Consider the following 18909-nt stretch of genomic DNA (forward strand, 5'->3'; position numbering starts at 1 on the left):
TTCCTATAGCTTAATGATAGTGTATTTCTTGATCTAGGCAAACCATTCAAAGGTTCTAGGTTAGAACCTGAAAGATGAGCTGGTCCAAACATCCGTTGAAAAACAGAGGCTCTTGGGCGCCTGGGTGGCTCAGTCGGTTAAGCGGCTGCCTTCGGCTCAGGTCATGATCCTGGAGTCCCTGGATCGAGTCCCACATCGGGCTCCCTGCTCGGCGGGGAGTCTGCTTCTCCCTCTCCCTCTGCCTGTCTCTCTGCCTACTTGTTCTCTCTCTCTCTCTGTCAGATAAATAAATAAAATCTTTAAAAAAAAAAAAAACCAGAGGCTCAAAGAGGGAAAACATCCTTTACAGTGTCACACAGCATTTAACTAAGAACACTGTTAAGGGCTGAATGGTTGTGTTCTCCCTCCTCCCCACAAAAAAAAAAAAAAAAAAAAATTCCTATTTTGAAATCTAATTTCCAGCATGATGGCATTTGGAAGTGGGACTTTTAGGGCATAATTAGATCAGGGAGGTGGGGCCCTCATGAATGAGATTAGTGCCCTTCTAAGAAGAGGCCAGAGAGTAGCTCCTTCTCTTTCTGCCACATGAAGATAAAACGAGACGTCTGTACTCTGTAACCCAAAAGATGGCCCTCACCAGAACCCAACCATGCTGGCACCCTCATCTCAGACCTCCAGCCTCCAGAACTATGAGAAATAATTTTCTATTGTTCATAAGCCACCCAGTCTATGGTACTTCCTTACAGTAGCCCAAACTGATTAAGACAAACGCCCATCTCTCGCCCTGGAAGATATTTGTGTGCTATTTAATATGGCAGCCACTGGGTACATGTGGCTATTGAGCATCTGAAATATAGCTAGTCCGAACCAAGATGGGCCATGGGTATAAAACACACAAACAGATCTCAAAGACTTGCAGTGAAAAGAGAATGTAAAGTATCTCATGAATAATTCATTTATAGTGATTATATGTTGAAACGACAACACTTTGCATATCAAGGATTAACTATAATATATTCCTAAAATTAATCTCACCATTTCTTACCTTTTTATGACAATGAGATAGAAAATCAGTCACACATTAAACTGAATAGCTACTAAAAAATGTAGAACTAAGTATGTGGCTTGTGTGACATTTCTACTGGACAGCACGGGGTCACACTATTAAATTCGCTCAATCAGGAAGCCTTTATTAAGGACCTAACTTGTGGGCTGCACCACGGTAAGGGCCACGCAATGAGGACAGGAACAGAAACAGTTCTAATCCATCTGCTCCACTTCCTCACTGGACTCATCACCCATAGAAAGGAAAAAGCTCATGGTCCAGCCCCTGGCCCAGCTGGAGAGCTCCAGCCCAGTTAGAGAGGGCAGCACCCATGTCCAAATCTACAGATCATTCAGACCAACCCTCCTGTCCTTCCAAATCAACCAGCTGAGGTTGAGACACCTACTCAAGACCACACAGCAGGTGCAGGACAGGCGAAGGCCCATGGCACAGGGTTCAGAGCTCCTTTCCTGCATGTTTGCATCTGTGGCCTCAAGTCCCAGACTTTTCCCTTCCCTTCCAGCAAACCCTCCACCAACTTACACCTCACAATAGCATACAGGACCCTTGAGAACAAGCCTTTGAAAATCCAAGTGCCCATATCAAAGAGGACTCCATGGATTTGGACAGCCAGCCCCTCCCACCTTCCAGCCAAAAGAAAAACCCACAAGAACTCCCCCGTGTGTCCCCTTTCCCAGTGAGACTCCCCAACCTTATGAAGGAGACACGTACAACCCTGCCCCAGGAAATGGAGGGTGAGACTGAGCAGGTAAAGCTCTAGTCCTGCCACACACACACACACACACACACACACACACATCCCATGCCATGCTCAGCCTGGACATCTGTGATCAAGCTCTGCTGTTTGACCAGAACTTGTGGAGACCTCATGGTGACAGGGACCCTCAGCAATTGTCAGGAGACAGTGAGCCACGTAGACGTGGATATCAAAAATGGTGCTAATCCGTCTCAAATTCACCCCCTGCCTACTCCACCCAGAAGCAGGAGACCTGAGGGGGAGGGCAAAAAGTCAGCAGGGCAGGCTGGGCGCCCCCTCAGCACCCAGGCAGGAGGCAAAAGCCCACACTCCCAGAACAGCCTGTCCTCCCTCAAGACCTTCAGGGGCTGAGGGCAATTCGGGAAAGAGTTTTCCTGCCAGCTTTCAGGCAAGCAGACCCCACAAAATCTTAGAGAAACTTAATAACTATGAACCTCCCCATTTAATTCGTAATCAATGCAACAGGAGCTTGGCTTCCACTCGGCAGTCCCGTGGGAGTATCTGCCATCACCATTTTAGAAGAAACTGAGGCTCAGGGGTGACCACAAACCTCACACTGTGAAAAAGCCAAGATGTACAAGCAGCTCTTCCTGGGTCCTAAACCTCAGTTTCCCCACCTAAAAAGAGCACTTAACTCATTCCTCCAGCTTGCCATGGGGGTGGTGAAGGCTGGGGGGGGGGATGGTGGGGGGAAAGGAGTGGGGGGTGACAGGAGCAGTGAGGGGAAGGCAAGGGCAGTGCAGGCGGCAGTGGGGGCAGTGGGGGCTAGTGGGGGGACACCGCTGGGGCGTGCTAACAACCTTTTATCGTTAACGCCGGATAAAAACCGAGCGATTACTCTGCTCCGGGAGCCATGCACAGTGCTTCACGGAGTCCGCAGGGATGGGGACGGTCATTATCCCCGTCTGGCAGACCTGGAAATTGAGGTTCCGGGAGGGGCAGCGACTCGCCTCAGGGCTCGCCGCCAGGGGAGGAGGCGCCGGGAAGCCGCGCTACTCCCGGGTCCGGGGGCGCACAGCTGGGCGCGGAGACTCTCACGAAGACCACGGAGTCTCCTTTCTGCTTTCTTCCGGCCGAGGTTAGGGTCCATTTATCACCTCGAATTCTCTGGGCGACGGGGGAGCGAGCCCGGCAGCGCAGAGCCGGGAGGGAGCCTTGAGAGCCTTGGCCGCCGCTCCCCGCTCGCCCCCTTCCGGCGCGCACCCCCCCGTGCCGTCCGCTCCCCGCGCGCCCCTCCCCTCCCCTTCTCCCCGCGCGCCCCTCCCCGTGCCGTCCGCTCCCCGCGCGCCCCTCCCCTCCCCTTCTCCCCGCGCGCCCCTCCCCGTGCCGTCCGCTCCCCGCGCGCCCCCTCCCTCACCTCGCATACTTCGTCTTCTGGAAATCCAGGAGCCGGGGAGCGAACATCGCGGCGCTTCCATCAGCACCCAGCCCGGGGCTCCGACACCCGGCGCTAGGAGGGAGGGAGGCGCGGGGCGCGGGAGCAGCAGGTAGGCGGGCGCGGGGCGGGGGCCGGCCGGGGGGCGCGCGGAGCCCGAGCTGGAGCCGAGCCGAGCCGGAGCCCGAGACGCCGACGCCAAATCCCGAGCAGATGGGGGCGGGGGCGGGGCGGGGGGGCTCCGGGCCAATCGCCTTAGTCCCCGCGGCCTCGGCCCCCTCCCCGTGCCCGGCAGACCCCTCCTGCCCTCACCCGGGGGGGGAGGAGCGATAGGGAGGGGTGGGGGCTTCCGCTTGGAGCCCCTTCCCTGTCTCTCTCCCGGGGTGCGCTCCGCCAGAGTTTCCAGAGCGAGGTGACGGCCTGCTAGACGGAGCCCCGCTGTCCCCCCCGCCGGGGCTGGGCTGGAAAGGGAGCGGACCCACTTGTGGCGCGCCAGCCACTCAGGCCCCTGGCGTGGCCGGCCCGGGCGGTATACTTGTAGCTAGCGCTTCCCCCAAGGCCGGCGCCTCCTGCCACCCGAGCGCCTGCGAGGCGCGACGGCCCCAGGGGACCTGCCCGGGGATGGCCGCAGTCTCTGGGGAACTAATCCACTCCCAGAGGCTGTGACTCTGGGGACCCTAACGACCCCCAGACAGGGCCATGCGCATTTTATTGCCGGATGGCAGCGTACCCCAGGATCTGCCCACCCCGCTCTGATCTTCTACAAAATCCAGCTCTATCCTTTAGGAGACCTTGGCCCGGGTTATAGGCTGTGGGAAACCACTTACGGGAGCGGATCCTCCTTTGGGGACTGCGGGAGGCAGAACAGCCTTCAACATGAGAGGACAGGTGCCCAAATTGAAAGGCACCTCCTCCCCACCACACACTTCTCTCCCTTCCCTTTGGTTCCCAAACCCCAGCTCCCTGCTATTTTAAATAACAAGGCTTTATTTGAGTTCCTACTACACATTCAGAAAATAATCCCACCCAGGGCAAAAGCGACCCCATGGAATTCACTTCTGTGCTCCCAAATGCTGGGCACACGATGGGCACAGACAGATATCTGGTGTTGGTGGGGACAAGAAGGGTTGCAGGTACACCCATTCACAGGCTGAGCGGGGAGGGAGGACTGGAGGTGGGGACCAGAAAGGGGGTCTAGGGATGTTTATGAGGTCAAATCCACCAGGCCCTGCTGATGGATTAGAAGTGAAGGGTGACCCCTGGGCTTCTGGCTGGCCCTGCTGGGTGGGTAGTGATGACATTTGGGGGTGTGGAGGGAGGGGGAGGAGACCAAGGGAGGAGCAGCAGGGAGGTGAGGGAAGATGTGAGCTGGGTTTTGGCCAGGTGAGCTTGAGGTCAAGGTTGGCATGAGTGGAAGGCCGAGGGATAGAATGTGGTGGGCCAGAGGGTCCGGCAAGGCAGCCAGCCCACCCTGTGAGGAGGCAGAGCTGGAAGGTTCCTTGGAGCTGCAGGTTTTGAACTGCTCGTCTGGACCTCCCAGAGCTGCGACCTCCAGCATGAAAGCCACCAGCCTCCTGCATCTGTTTATTTCTATGTTAAATAAAATGAAATGCAATTTGAAATGCAGCTCTTGGGTCACACAAGCCACATTCAAGTACTCACCAGCTACATGTGACTAGTGGCTGCCATGTCGGACCATTTCCAACACTACAGGAAGTCCTATGGGGCAGCGTGGCTCTAGAAGATCAGGGAGTCAACCAGTGGGTGGTGAGCAGCCGTTGGAAATGAAACAGAAAAGACATCCGTCCAGAGTACACGGGGCCAGGAGAGAGTAAGTCATGTTCAGGAAACTTTTGTTTCAGTTGTCCGTATACATTTTGGGTGAGGTTCATGGCTGTAATGACCAGAGCCTCCTGTCCCCTCGATGGAGAAGGGAAAGAGGCTGAGAGGGACCAGGGGACCCTCCCAAGGTCACACAACCAGAGGAGCTGTCCTGGAGCCCAGCTGCCCAGGCCCCGAGCTCTGGGCCTGCATTTCACGGCTTCTTCCCTGACCTTGACCTCCATCAGCTGCCCAGGCCCCGAGCTCTGGGCCTGCATTTCATGGCTTCTTCCCTGACCTTGACCTCCATCACCACTGTTGTGACCCCCTCCCCAGGCCTTATTGTCAGCCCCACTGGGACACACCTGTCCCCAGGTGCCAGCCATACCTCCTCCTCCACCCTCAACTTCAATTCCCAAAAAGGTCCCTGCTGGCTTTATAAAAGTGAAAGCCCCAGAGGCCTGAGCTCCCCGTGGCCCCCTCCTCCCGGGGAGTCCAGGGCAGGCCTGGGGCGTCCATCGTTGTTGAGCACAGCTGCCCAGGGGCTGAGGGAAGCCACAGATGTGGAACCAGCATTCCCCAGGCTGCTGGCCCACTGGCCTCCTCCCGGCCCCAGCCTGCTGTCGACCTTCCCCAGGTCTTGGCAGTGGGCTCAGTGGGGCCCTAGAGGAGACCCCTGAAGGGAAACACAAACCTAGAAATGGATTTTCTTTTTTTCCAAGAGCAAAAAAAGTTGGATAAGAAATAAGTTACTATTTTTACTGCTGGGATCCAGTTGTTATGGCAACTGAGGGCCTGACTCCTGTGCGGGAGTCAGGGTTAGACTGTGCGTGAAGGAGATGGGGTGGGCGCCAGGGGTGGGGGCAGCCACTGGAAAAGCCTTGGGCTCCTGACCCTGGGGCCTTCCCGGATCTGCCCCCCCCGGCTCTGTCCCCCCCCGCCCCCCCATGGCAGAAGTCCATCGGTGCCCACTTCACCGTGGCCAACAGTCCCTTTGGTGCAAGCCCACCTCCTGCTCGCTGTGCGGGCTCAGGCTCCCCCAGCCTTGTCGCCGAGCCTGTCCATCACCACTTCTGGTAGGGGGTCATCGTGCCCTGTCTCCAGATGCAACCCACAGCCCCTGCCACAGTGACCGCTCACGGTCACCACCACTCCTGGTAGGGGGTCATCGTGCCCTGTCTCCAGATGCAACCCACAGCCCCTGCCACAGTGACCGCTCACGGTCACCTAAGCGATCAACCCCTCAACCGCTCCTGGCCAAAACCCACGTCATCTTCCCTAGGGCTCTGCTGTTCTTTCTCTGAAGAGAGAGAAGGGCCCAGAAGGCCGCCCCATACCACCCCCTGGACCAGGCTGGCCGTGGCTGGGAGCTCTGAAGGTGGCCTTCCCAGGATCCAAGGCCGCCCTCCACCACCAGCTAGCTTTGTGCCCTGAACACAGGTGCTTCCCACTCAAGGCTCAGTTTCCCCACTTGTAAAGCACCCACCTTGCAGGATTACTGAAGGAACAAAGGCAGCCTGGGCCCAACGTTATTACTGAAAATGTGCTTCCCCCATCTGTAGCTACATGGTAGGAGGTGCTGTTCCTAATTTGTGGACGAGGAGCCTTGCTCAGGGAGGCTAGGTCCCACAGCAAGCCACACAGACCTACATCTGTCTGTCCCTGAAGTGCCTTGCACTATTGAATGTGCACTGATTAAGCACTTACTGTCTTCCTGGTTCTTTGGAGGGGCAAATTGGCAAGCAGGGAGGGAGAGAAAGCCCCCCCCAACCACCCATGCTTTTCACCCCTTCCCCAGAGCCCTGGCTACATCACAGTCTCCTCTCACGAGGCCACCCTCTGCCATCTGTCCCCAGGACCCAATGCCCCCTTCTGACCTGACCTGATTTTCCTTCTCCCCCCGGTAACTTCCAACATGGGCATCTACTATGTGCTTAGCAGTGTCTGGTAACAAAGTCCCGATTGTCTCAGCCTCTCCAGGCCACAAACCCTCCCTACCAGAGTAACTTTCTGAAACACAAGTCTGATTAAGTCCCTCTCCCTAAAATCCTTCAGTGGCTCCCCTTGCCTTCAGGATAGAGTCAGTATAAAACAGCCTCGCCCACGCCCCACACCCAGTAAATGAATCCAAACAAACTCCGCAAAAGTGTATGGCTTTCTCATGCTCTGGGACCACACAGATGCTGTTCCCTCCACCTGGAAGGCCTTTTCTCCTCAGTTTGCCTGGCCAGTCTCTTGTTATTCTTCCAGACCCAGTTCAAAGATCTCCTTTGCAAGAGCTTTTAGGGAAATGGCTTCTCCTCTTTGTGCCGCCTTCGAACCAGCCCCAGGGCCCCACAGTATCATCCTGTCAATGCCCATCAGCCAAAGACTGCGGGGAGGTTTATCAACTGGTTGTGAGAAGTCGGAGGGCCCACCATGGGGAACCGTAGTGGTCTCCTCCAGAAAGGGTCAGGAAGGACTCATGGCAGAATTCATACTTGCCTTAGATGCTTGGGGAAGTTCAAGGCAGTGGGGCTGTACTTTTTATTGGATACTATTAGGAAGCAGGACCAATTCTTGATGAGATATCTTAATAAGTGTTCTCTAGAAAGGGGAAAGAGCAGGGGGAGGGTGGGGCCATGACTGACAAATCCGTGACGGTCATTTGTATTAGCCAGGAGAGTAGGGCTAGTTGGTATTTTTGTGCTTTGCACAGGGACCTTAATTAGACGAGCTTTCGAGCTGGTTTTGGTCTCTGTCTCCCTGCACCAGGGTCACAGAGCGGCGTTGTCTGACTTGGGTGGATGGTTCATGTCGGGCAGTCCTCTGCTGTAAGATCAGCTTCCTGCCCAGCTTCCCCTAACCTGTGGGGACCACGACCACGGGCAGGGCCAGGTTCAAGGTAAACACCCACCCTGGGTAGGTAGACAATGAGTGGACAATAGGCAGCTGTCCCACGTAACTTTTCTGGCCTTGGCTTTGCCACCAGCCAGCCACATCTTCCTGGTGTGCAAAACGGGAAGAAGAAGGATAATCACAGAGCCAGGCAGGTGTTTCGCATGCATCAATCTCTTTTTCTGTCTCTCAACAGCTGCCCCAAGTCTGGGCTGCAGTGGAGGGGTGCTGTGGGAACATTGCTTCACTGACTTCGACCCAGGGGTGCTCACCTTTCAGCGTTTCTTGGGAAGCTTACAACAGTCCTGATGCCTGGGCCCCCCTCTCAGAGACCCTGGCTCAGCTGAGGACTTGTATGGTTCTGCAGGTAACCTGGGTGATCCTGAAGTCCAGCCGGGTCCAGAGTGTAAGTCTGTCCCTGGTCTCCCTACCCCACTGAGGGGAGGCTCCCCATCCCAGATCTCACTGTCCACGCTCTCCTCCAAACACCACCCAACAGACCGCTATCTACATGACTGAGAGTGGAGTACACTCTACAGACAGGCAGGAAACATTTTTAAATCCTCCATCAGCCCCTTGCACCACTCAGGATAGGACAGCAAACACATGGACAGCTCCGATATCCACATTGAAACTATCCTCAGGCACACAGCTACAAACTTGCAAATGTTACTCCTTTCAAGGTTCTCTCCACGTTCTTGATGCTCTCCGTCACCCCCTATACCTTCAAATAGGACCTGATGCCGGGAACAAAGGCAAAGGAAAAAAAAATTAAATTTCCTTCCAACTTACAGCCCATTGACAGGCAGAGTGACCTTCCTCTAGAAACTGCCTCCATGTTAATACTTTGCTAAGGGCAAAAGGCAATCTTAGCTTAACATTAGCCTGACCTCCAGGATCCTGTAATTCTCCTTTAACATATAAAAATTCCTTTGGAAACTTCCTTTATCTCTACCTCCTTCCCCAAGATTTTTGTTAGCAATCATCCTCCAAGCATGTGGCCCACTGATAAACATCTGAAGGGTCTCATGGCTAGGGTTTTACTAGACAGTAATAAATACCCTTTTCCTAGCAACAGCTAGCCCCTCAAGGTCTTGGAAACCTTGCTTCCAAATTCCTTAGAGACTTACACTGTCCCTAACCCCCTCTCAACTTGAAAGTATATAATAGGCCACTCCTCATGACCCCAGTACAGCTCTTCCTGCCCACGGGTCCTGTCCCCATGCTTTAATAAAACCACCTTTTTGCACCAAAGATGTCTCAAGAATTCTTTCTTGGGGCACCTGGGTGGCTCAGTCGGTTGAGCATCTGCCTTCGGCTCAGGTCATGATCCCAGGGTCCTGGGATCGAGCCCCACATCAGGCTCCCAGCTCTGGGGGAAGCCTGCTTCTCCATCCCCCACTCCCCCTGCTTGTGTTCCCTCTCTCACTGTGTCTATTAAATAAATAAATAAAATATTTTTTAAAAAAAGAGTTCTTCCTTGACCATTCGCTCCCAAACTGCAATATTTCCTACATCAGTATCTATACCTATATTTTATCTATAATCTACTACACGTGTGTGTGTGTGTGTATATACGTGTACGCATGTGTACACACACGCTTATAGCTTATACATACTTGTATATCTCAGATTTTATAATATATATTCCAGATTTTATTTGATATATGTTGTTAAATAACAAATGTTCACTCTAGTAAAGATATAATTGGTTTCACTAATCAATTCCTGAATCGGGCAGCTTCCCTTCCAGCAGGCAGAGGGAAACTCCACTGGGCTGCAGGAACGGAAAGGCTTTTAAAAACAGGGAGAAAATGGAAAAGGGACATAATTAGCAAAGAATGCATTATTTTAGACAAGTTTGCCCTCCTAAGGGGAACGGAAGGTGTCTAGCCATAAATTTCCTAGTGCTGACCAGGAAATTCCAGGTTAATGGGTTCAAGGGTACTTCCGGCGGGCGGGGATAGAGGGAGAAAACTGCAGTCAGGTTAGGTATTAAGTCCTGGTTTCCTGATGTGAGGCTCTTAACATAAATGACTCCATTTGGGGCCTGTGGCTGTCTTTCTTTTTTTTTTTTTTTAATATATTATTTATTTATTTGAGAGAGTCAAGCAGGGAGAGCAGCAGAGAGAGAAAGAGGGAGAAGCAGGCTCCCTGCTCAGCAGGGAGCCCAACGTGGGGCTCAATCCTAGGACCCTGAGATCATGACCTGAGCCGAAGGCAGACGCTTAACTGACTGAGCCACCCAGGCGCCCTTCTTTTTAACCATGTCTGTCTAACTGCCAGAGGGTTTGTCTGATCAGGATCCCCTGTCCCCCGTCATCGCTCAGAGCTGGGACTCTGACTGTCCGTTCTTTGTTCAGTCTACTGTGTGCCGGGCTCTGAGCCTCATGGAGCAGGATTTGTCCTGGTCACTGCTCAGCTGGGGAAACCACGGCAGCCGGGGGGCAGCCTTTCCTCTTTTCTGGCTTTGCGGTCCCTGAGCCAGCTTCAGGTCTTTGCAAGAAGAAAAAAGAGCAGCTCCCAGGAACCAACTTGTTCCAGCTAGGGTTCCTGGGAAGCAGGCTCTGAGAGGAGATTAAAGCAAGGAGATTGTTCAGGGGATTATTCTTGGGGTGGACAGCAGGGGAAAGGGGGGCCTCCCATCCACCAGTCACTGGGTGTAGCTGCAGGAAAGGGGCACAGGGTGGGCACGGCAATCCCCCAAGGGGCCTGACAGCCTGGAGGGTACCTCCTCATTCCTGGCAAGCGCCTCCTCTGACCAGGGACCTCCCTGTTCTGAACTGTCCCAGCCTCCCACCTCCTCCAAATGATTGCCCTTTTCCCGTCTGCTCCACTCCTGCCTTAGCCAGGAATCCAAATCCTGAGCTTCCAAACCAGCGGAGATGAGAGCAGGAAGTGAACTGGGGAAGGAGGGGTGTGGGGGCCAGATCTTGGGTCATCTGCCCTCTGTCTTCCAGGCACCTCATCTCAGCACTGCATCCCCAGGAGTTACCATCCAAATCCTGGAGAGGAAAGCCTCCAAGTTACCTCTGCATTTGCAAAGTACCCAAGGGCACCATTCAAAGGACATTAGACCTGGAGACACGTCCATACAGGCTGAAGCCAAATTCAAATCCAGGCCCTCCATTGACTTGGGACCTCAGATTTAAAACAAAAACAACCAGGCAGGTAATATCAGTAATGATAACCTGAATTGTCATGAGAAGAATGAATACCAAACATTTTGCTAGAGGACGAGGTGACATCCCCCCAGGTGAGATTATTGGCTTCCAGCTTTTTATTTAAAAATTGTCCTGGGGCCACAAGGGGAAAATATCATTTTCAAAATATTCACAAAAACTGGTGTGATGTGGTAAGTAGGTCTTAAAACTTTGCTTTGGTGTTATATGTACAAGAAACAAAACTTAATCGAATGTTAAAAAGAAAACTACAGGACCAAAATGGTGTCACTTTGGTTAAGGCCCTAAGTCAGTCAACCAAGACTTAGTACCTAATCCAACTGCAGTTTCAACCCCCAGAAACATAACCTTTAACAGGTCAACAAGCAAGTTCCCCAGTCAGCTCTAGGAAATTTATGAATAGAACCCATCCATTCCCCTTAGAAGGGCGACCTTGCCTAAAACAATGGATTCTTTGTTAATAATGTCCTCTATCTTTTTTAAAAGATTTTATTTATTTATTTGAGAGAGAGAGCACAAGCAGGGGGAGTGGGAGAGGGAGAAGCAGGCTTCCCGCAGAGCGGGGAGCCCGTTGCGGGGCTCGATCCCAGGACCCTGGGATCATGACCTGAGCAGAAAGCGGAAGCTTAACGACTGAGCCACCCAGGTGCCCCTGCATAGCAATTTTATAAAAAGGCCGTATCTTTGTACCCGCCATGGGTGTATATGCAGAAGAGGTAAAGATCAAGTATGTGGTGCTCGTAGGCCCAGTTGCTGCTATAATTAACAATTATAAGCTTTAACTAACATTAGTCACAGAAATGTTCAGTGTTCGAATTTCCGGGAGTAGAACGCCTGCTCTGACCTTCAGCCCTTCTCTTACCAGGGTCTCTCTGACATGCCCCCGCCCTCGTCCACCCCTGTCCAGTCTGCCCCACTCGCCCACCTCCTGATTACTGGACATCCCGGATGCCAGGTCCCCTGAGGGGATTCAAAGCCCAGAATCCAGCCTTGGAAGGTCCCCTGGGGTCCGCTGTCCGGGCCTTGCTGACCTCTTGTGGCCAGAAGCAGAATTATCACATTATCGCACATTAAAAATGACAAACCTGGGAGTTGGCTCAAACTGGGGGTGTCTGGGGGTGAGAATGGGCCTGCTTACCCACCGTCCCGCCCCGGGAGTAACCTTCTCAGCAATATGTGTCAATACCTAAAATGCACGGATCTTTGTCCCACTGACCCCAGCGCTGGAAATCACAGATGATATCTTCTTGCCAAAATGTATTTCTTCTAGTTCTAAATCAAAGAGATAAGAGGAACATTCTCAATTATCCTTGTGTTGAGTGAAACCACAGGAAAGTAATCAGCCAAATCCAGAATGTGGGGTCGACTGCGGGACAACTGAGTGGGGAGACTCTCTTGATAAAAAAGAGACTTCCAGTCTCGTCGGCCAATATCATGTAGTGCCCGTAGTTTGGATCCTGGTGCAGAGGAACGGGTGGTAAAAAGACGTATAAGCAACAATCAGGGGAAACAGAGTCCTGACTGTGTAGTAGATATAAAGGGATAATTGTTCATTGGGTAAGGTGGGACAAAGGCATTGCTGCTATGTTAAAAAAAAGGGGGGGGGTCCTGACATGTATCCTGAGGTAGATGCAAGTGAAATGAAGTGGTATCTGGGATTTCCTTCTCAAATATTCCTAAAAGATGTCAAGGAATATAACTGAAACCAGAATAGCAAAATTCAGGCCATTGTTGAAGCTGGTGTAAGGAAATTCATTGTGCTTTTCTCTCTGTTTTTAATATGTGTGAAACCATCCGTAGTGGTGTTCTGTTTTGTTTTGTTTTCCTTTTTAAGTGCTAAAAGGGGAAGAGAAAAGACAGCTGGGTGGGGATGGTCAGGGATGTCATCAGCCTTGGTCCCCAGGGGTTCTGTTCAGGCCGAGACCTGAAAGATGGGAGGCTGGAGTAGGGGGCAGATTGTAGGCCAAGGGAACGTCTTCAAGGTGGGGAAGAGAGATAGGAAGAAGCAGGACAGGGCTGGGAGTGGGGGTAGAGGGAAGGGGGTCCCCAGTGAGATGGGAGAGGTGAGCAGAGTTTTCTCAGAACGGTGCTTGTAGACTGTGGTGAGGAAATGGGATTTTATTGGGAACTGGGATGGAGAGGGTGTCCATGATCCCATTGCCTTCTAGGATTCCTCTGAGCAGTGCTCCCAATGGGTTGAAAGGGGTCGAGGCTGGAAGCGTGGAAACCCAGAAGGAAGCCTTTTCTCCTGGCAAGATCAGAGATGATGGTGGCTCGAACATGAACGGGGATGGCTAGGGGGAGTGGTTGCTTCCTAACTATATTTGGGAGGTAGAATCTACACTGTTTATTGAGGATGTGGGGAGACCAAACATACAGATGTATGGTGGCCAGTCCACACATGAGGACCAAACTCTGACCTAAACCTCCTGTGGTAACCCGTCCGGGATATCAGACCGCCTCCCGAGCCACCATCGGCCCCCAAATGCCAGACTCGATCCATAACTGACAGCTTCCTTCATTTCTGTCCCCACTTCCAACTTAGGACCAAGCAGAGAAGACCAAATATGCTCCCCTAACGTCACATAGCGAGCCGCCTCCAAATTCTCCAGGGCGACGGCCTCCACCTGGGCCACGGGAGCCTTCCCTCCGTCACTGCCAAGTTCTCCCATCTTCCTGTGATGGTAAGAGAGAAGGTGCGACGTTGCCTGAAACAGTGAAAAAGCGGGGACACTCTAGATACCCATCAACTGAGCAAGGCTGTTTTAAATATGGGAGAACAGCCATACAGTGGAATCCCGTGCCACGGGTAGAAAAGAATGTGCTCAATCCCAAGGGCCTGGAAATGTCCCCGGGGTAAGTTGTTAAGTGAAAATGCAAGGTGTGGAGGTGGGACATTCATGATGTCGGAGGAAAGGATTCGCAAGCCCTCTCCCTGGCAAAGCAGCAATTCAGCTAGTGACACTATCCAAAAACAATCAGCAGAAAATCTGGTCCCCCCTGCAGCTCAGGTGAAGCGGCCCAGGGTCCTGCCCAGAGGAAGGATCCAGGATGAGGAGCTCAGCGGCTGCACCAGGGAGGACCGACTTCATGCAGAACCCAGAGTTGAAAACTCCAAGCCTGAAGGGAAATCTGGCAGATTCCCACAGCCCTCCTGGGATCCTGGACAGCTCTGGGAGCCAGGAAGAAGGTACCGACTCCGGAGCCTTCAGAGTAGCTGTAAACGGGGTAAACGTGAAGGCATTCCTTCATGCTGCACCAAAACAGGTGGAAACTTCATTGGCACAAGGAGCTTACGCAAACTTCACACGTGCATTTACTGAACAGTTAGCTTCTGCTACTCGGTGGTCGCTCCTAGCAAGCCGGGGTTTCAAATGACATCCCAGTCAACCCTGGCCATCTGGAAGACGGTGCGCTGGCCCAGGGCTACACCCTCTCGGAGGAGACCATGGAAAGAACGCTGAGCTGCGAGTTTCTGGCTGAACATAAGGCAGAAACAAGTAAACTCTCTGAATTGGATTAGCAGCTTCTATGCCACACACACAACAGTAACAGGCAAAAATCTAACTGGCCGAGGGGTGTATGCATGATCTTTAACCCATCAGTGGCTTACGCTGAACCAGGGGACGAACCAGGTTAAGAGGCAAAAAGAAGAGAAAAAAAAAAAAAAAACCTGAGCGGGGATATCAGAGATTGTGCAAGGTGGGACTGCTGGATTCGGGGACGGGACTGAGTTCTCAGAATCAGTCCGACCAAGTCACCAAACAAATAAGCAAATTACAAACGTGATCCTCCTATAGATGCAGAAATGCTTTTGACAAAATCCAACCACATTTCAAGATAAAACTCAACTAACTAGGAATAGAAAGGGAACTTCATCCACATGATGAACTGGCAAACTCTTGGATCAAATAAAGACACGCTTCAAAAATGGAGCTTTTCTGCAAAAACTGGACCAAGCAGGTCAAACGATGACCATTCTCTGGGGATGGGGCTTTTGGGGAGCTCCAAGCCCTTTCCACCGCCTCCAGTGACTGCCAGGCTGCTTGTTTTTTTTTTAAGATTTTGTTTATTTATTTGACAGAGAGAGACACAGCAAGAGAGGGAACACAAGCAGGGGGAGCAGGAGAGGGAGAAGCAGGCTTCCCGCGGAGCAGGGAGCCCGATGCGGGGTTTGATCCCAGGACCCTGGGATCATGACCTGAGCCGAAGGCAGATGCCTAACGACTGAGCCACCCAGGCGCCACCAAGGCTGCTTTTTTTACGCCTGTCACCGTTGCAAGACTGCTGACTTTCAAGGCTACCAGGGAGCTTGGAGGGAGAGGTGGAATTAGGGAAAACTAAAAATGCCACGGATCTCACTGCTTTTACAGAGATTCCGCTGTTTTGCTTGTATAAATGCTTCTTAGAATGTTGCAATCCTTTACTTCATCTCCAGAGTTCCGAAGAAGTGGATTTGGATCATTTTTGCCAGTGTTCTCTTTGCTTTCACGGAGGGATGGCTCCATTCGTGCATCCAATCTCCATAGCACTCTCAAGAGAATTATTCTAGCCCTTGTTATTGTTGAGGAAACAGATACTCAGAGAGATTGTGTGACTTACTTAAGGAGACACACCTCAAGAGAACCTGAACCCAGATTTGAACCTCAGAATGTCTGTCTGATTTCAGTGGTGTGCTTGCCCTGATCTCCCTCTCACTGCCTCACCTCCTGCAAGGTGCCCTCCGTCACCCTTTCACTCAGTCCTCGGTTCCCTCCTCTCTGCCAGCTCTTCAACCCACGGGTTTATTTAGAAACTCGCCTGTGGGAGGATTGTTCATCTCTGAATGTGGCACACAGGAAGAATACTTGAGGAATGTTTTAAGCACCAACAGGTGATGGTTCTGCTCTACGGTCGAAAGGAGGAAGGGAAGCTCTTCTTCATGGGATTGGCATCAGGCTAGTTAGCTGGAGGGCTCCTGAAGTGATGATAGAAGGTCTCAAGCACCTTTCCTGCTCTACCTGTCATCAGGAATGTCAGCTCATGCCATCCCCAGGTGAGCTGGGACATGAGGTTGTGTTTCTGAGTCACACACAGGTCAAGCTCTCAGCTTTGGACATTACCATTTTTAAAAGTGTTATCCTGGTGTTCACATAGATGGTGGAATGGCCTCCTGAAGGTTTAGCTGTGGCCACACCCTGTGAGGTTGAGATGTCATTCTGCAATATTCAGGACATGCCATCAACTGGGAGTAGAGGTGGTAGTGTTTCCCTGCAGATTACAACTAATAATCCACGGAAAAATTTTTTGTTTCCATCCACACAGCCCTGAGTTCACTGGATTTTGAGATTCTAGTAGCAAAAGGACCCCTATTACTCCAGGGAACAGAGTCATGGTTCTGGTAAATTGGAAACGGAGTCTAACCCCTGCCATTTGGAGATCTTCATTGGCTGAACCAATGGAGAGAGAGAAGAAGTTATTGTCCTGGATGAAACAATAGATTCTGATGAATGAGGGGAAATTGGGTGGCTTTTCAAAATGAAGTGAAGGACTGTGTCTAGAACCCAGGGGATTTATTCAGACACCTCTTTACGGCCCACAGGAAACTGCCAACTGATAAAGACGGAACCACTAAAGACATTGCTCCTGGGCTACACCTTGACTTCAGTGATTGGAGATGGACTCTATGGGCATCCACATATGTATATTTATACATTTACATATGTATATGCCCAATCACTAAAATCAGGACACAGGACAGTTCCCACACTCCAGCTGGCTCCCTCCTGACCCCCTCCCAACCAATCTCCCACCAGAGGGAACAACGACTCTGCCTATTTTTCACTTCATATAGATGGACTCATACAGTCTTATGTTCTTTTGTATCTTTTCACTCAATATTGTATTCATTCATGTGTGTATGGCCTTTTAATTGCTCTGTAGTATTCTTTTGTATGAATGTACCAAAATTTGCTTATTCATTCTGTTGTAGATGAACATCTGGGTTATTTCCAGTTTTGGATTATTAAGAAAAAGCAGGTAGGAGTGTTCCTATACCTGTCTTTTGGAGGGAAATATGCACTAATTACTATTGAGGATATGCCTAGAAGTGAAATGGCTGAATCACAGGGAATATGTATGTTTAACTTGAGTAAATACTGTCAAAAGTTTTCCAAAGTGATTCTAGCAATTTATTTTTTTAAAGGTTTTATATTGAAGTCATCTGTAATCTCTATGCCCAATGTGGGGCTCAAACTCAGAACCCTGAGATCCAGAGTCACACGCCCTACCGACTGAGCCAGTCAGGCGCCCTGATTCTAAGAATTTAGACTTGTACTCACAGTGTATGAGAGTTCAAGTTGCCCCACAGTTACCGTCTACAATTTGGGTTGCCAGTTATCTTAATTTTAGTAGGGGATGTCAAAAGTTCAGAATAAAAAACGAAAATCAACAAATCACTGAAGTAATAATTAGAAAAAGTTTATTGTATACACATCAAAGAGACAGTTTGCAAACGAGGAGCACTCAAACCAGAACAGGGAGGGAGGCTCAGAGGTATATCTTTATGCAGCAGCTTCTATAGTGACTATTTACTCTTCACAATGATTGGTTATGATATTAGAATTTTCTTAAATGCATGGGAATTGGTTAGCAGTTACCTCCTATCAGTTTGGGGGAACTACTTTGTTTCACTTATGATTTTCAGAGGCACCAGCGAGAAGTGACCCAGGTCGATTTAGCCTTGCTTGTCTTGCAAAATAAGCTAAATTAAGCTTTGCTTGTCTGACTAAATTGGTTTTGTCTACTCAGGGTATTTTCAAGTCTGGTCTCTTTTTTTTTTTTTTTTAAGATCTTATTTATTTATTTGCGAGAGAGAGAGAGAGAGAGAGAGAGAGAGAGAGAGAGAGAATGAGCAGGGGGAGGGGCAAAGGGAGAAGCAGACTCCCCACTAAGCAGGGAGCCCAATGCAGAACTCGACCCCAGGACCCTGAGATCATGACCTGAGTCAAAGGCAGTTGCTTAACCAACCGAGCCACCCAGGTGCCCTAGTCCAGTCTCTGTTTCTATTTGATTTTAACAGGTACATGCTTGTAGTATCTTATTTGCTTTTAATTTGCATTTCCTTAATGAATATTAATGACGATCACCTTCTCAGGTGCTCATTAGCCATTTTGCTATTTTGTGAAGTGCCTGTGCCCAAGTATTTTGCCCAGTAAAAAAATGAGTTGGTATTTTCCTTACTGATTTGTAGAAATTCTTTTAACATTCTGGAAAGACGTCCTTTGTCAAAGTATGCATTGCAAATACATGTATTGCAAGTATATGTACCCCATTCTGAGGCTTGCCTTCTCAACGTCTCTTGATGGTCTCTTGATGAGCAGTTGTCCTTAATTTTGATGAAGATTAATGTTTTATGTTGTGGTTAGTACTTTTTTTCCCTTAAGATTTTATTTATTTATTTGAGAGAGAGAGAGAGAGAGCAAGAGCACAAGAAGGGGGAGCAGCAGAGGGAAAAGGAAAAGCAGGCTCCCTGATGCGGGGCTCAGTCCCAGGACCCTAGGACCATGACCTGAGCTGAAGGCAGACACCTAACCAACTGAGCCACTCAGACACCCCTGGTTAGTACTTTTTAAAGTACTTGTTTAGAATACTTACTTTATTTACCCCAAAGTCATGAAGGCATTCTCTCATGTTTTCTTCTAGAAGGCTTATTGTTTTACTATTCACATTTATGTCTACAATCCATCTCAAACTAGTTTTTGAGTTTGGTGTGAGGAGAGCCATGAGAAAAGACCCTTCTCTCCTCAACGATTTTCAATGCACTTTTGACTCTGTGGCTGGAATTAACTTC

At 50.7% G+C, this 18909-nt stretch overlaps 1 protein-coding gene and 1 long non-coding RNA gene across 12 annotated transcripts in view; one reads left to right on the forward strand and one right to left on the reverse strand.

Annotated features, from left to right (window-relative positions):
* LOC118551042 (monocyte to macrophage differentiation factor 2) overlaps positions 1-3311 on the reverse strand; it is a 116786-nt gene extending 113475 nt beyond the window's left edge. For 8 of the 10 annotated variants that reach the window (XM_078074267.1, XM_078074265.1, XM_078074266.1 and 5 more), the window contains exon 1: positions 2738-2998. In XM_078074267.1, coding sequence (XP_077930393.1) covers positions 2738-2913 — 176 coding nt within the window. In that variant the 5' untranslated portion in view covers positions 2914-2998. Of the gene's footprint in view, positions 1-2737; positions 2999-3180 lie in introns of those variants that run through there. The other 2 variants (XM_036116541.2, XM_036116557.2) reach the window with 1 other exon arrangement.
* Positions 3197-17981, forward strand: LOC118551048 (uncharacterized). Of its 2 annotated transcripts, none has more exons than XR_004924865.2 (4): positions 3197-3310; positions 4826-5029; positions 8093-8302; positions 13624-13841. It is a non-coding gene; the product is annotated as an uncharacterized LOC118551048 (long non-coding RNA). The 2 variants fall into 2 exon arrangements; XR_004924864.2 differs by lacking the exon at positions 4826-5029 and adding an exon at positions 14085-17981 and having other exon boundaries at positions 3205-3310; positions 13624-13762.
* The last annotated feature ends 928 nt before the right edge of the window (positions 17982-18909 follow it).

Source organism: Halichoerus grypus, chromosome 6, assembly GCF_964656455.1.
Source record: "Halichoerus grypus chromosome 6, mHalGry1.hap1.1, whole genome shotgun sequence".
Lineage (NCBI taxonomy): Eukaryota > Metazoa > Chordata > Mammalia > Carnivora > Phocidae > Halichoerus > Halichoerus grypus.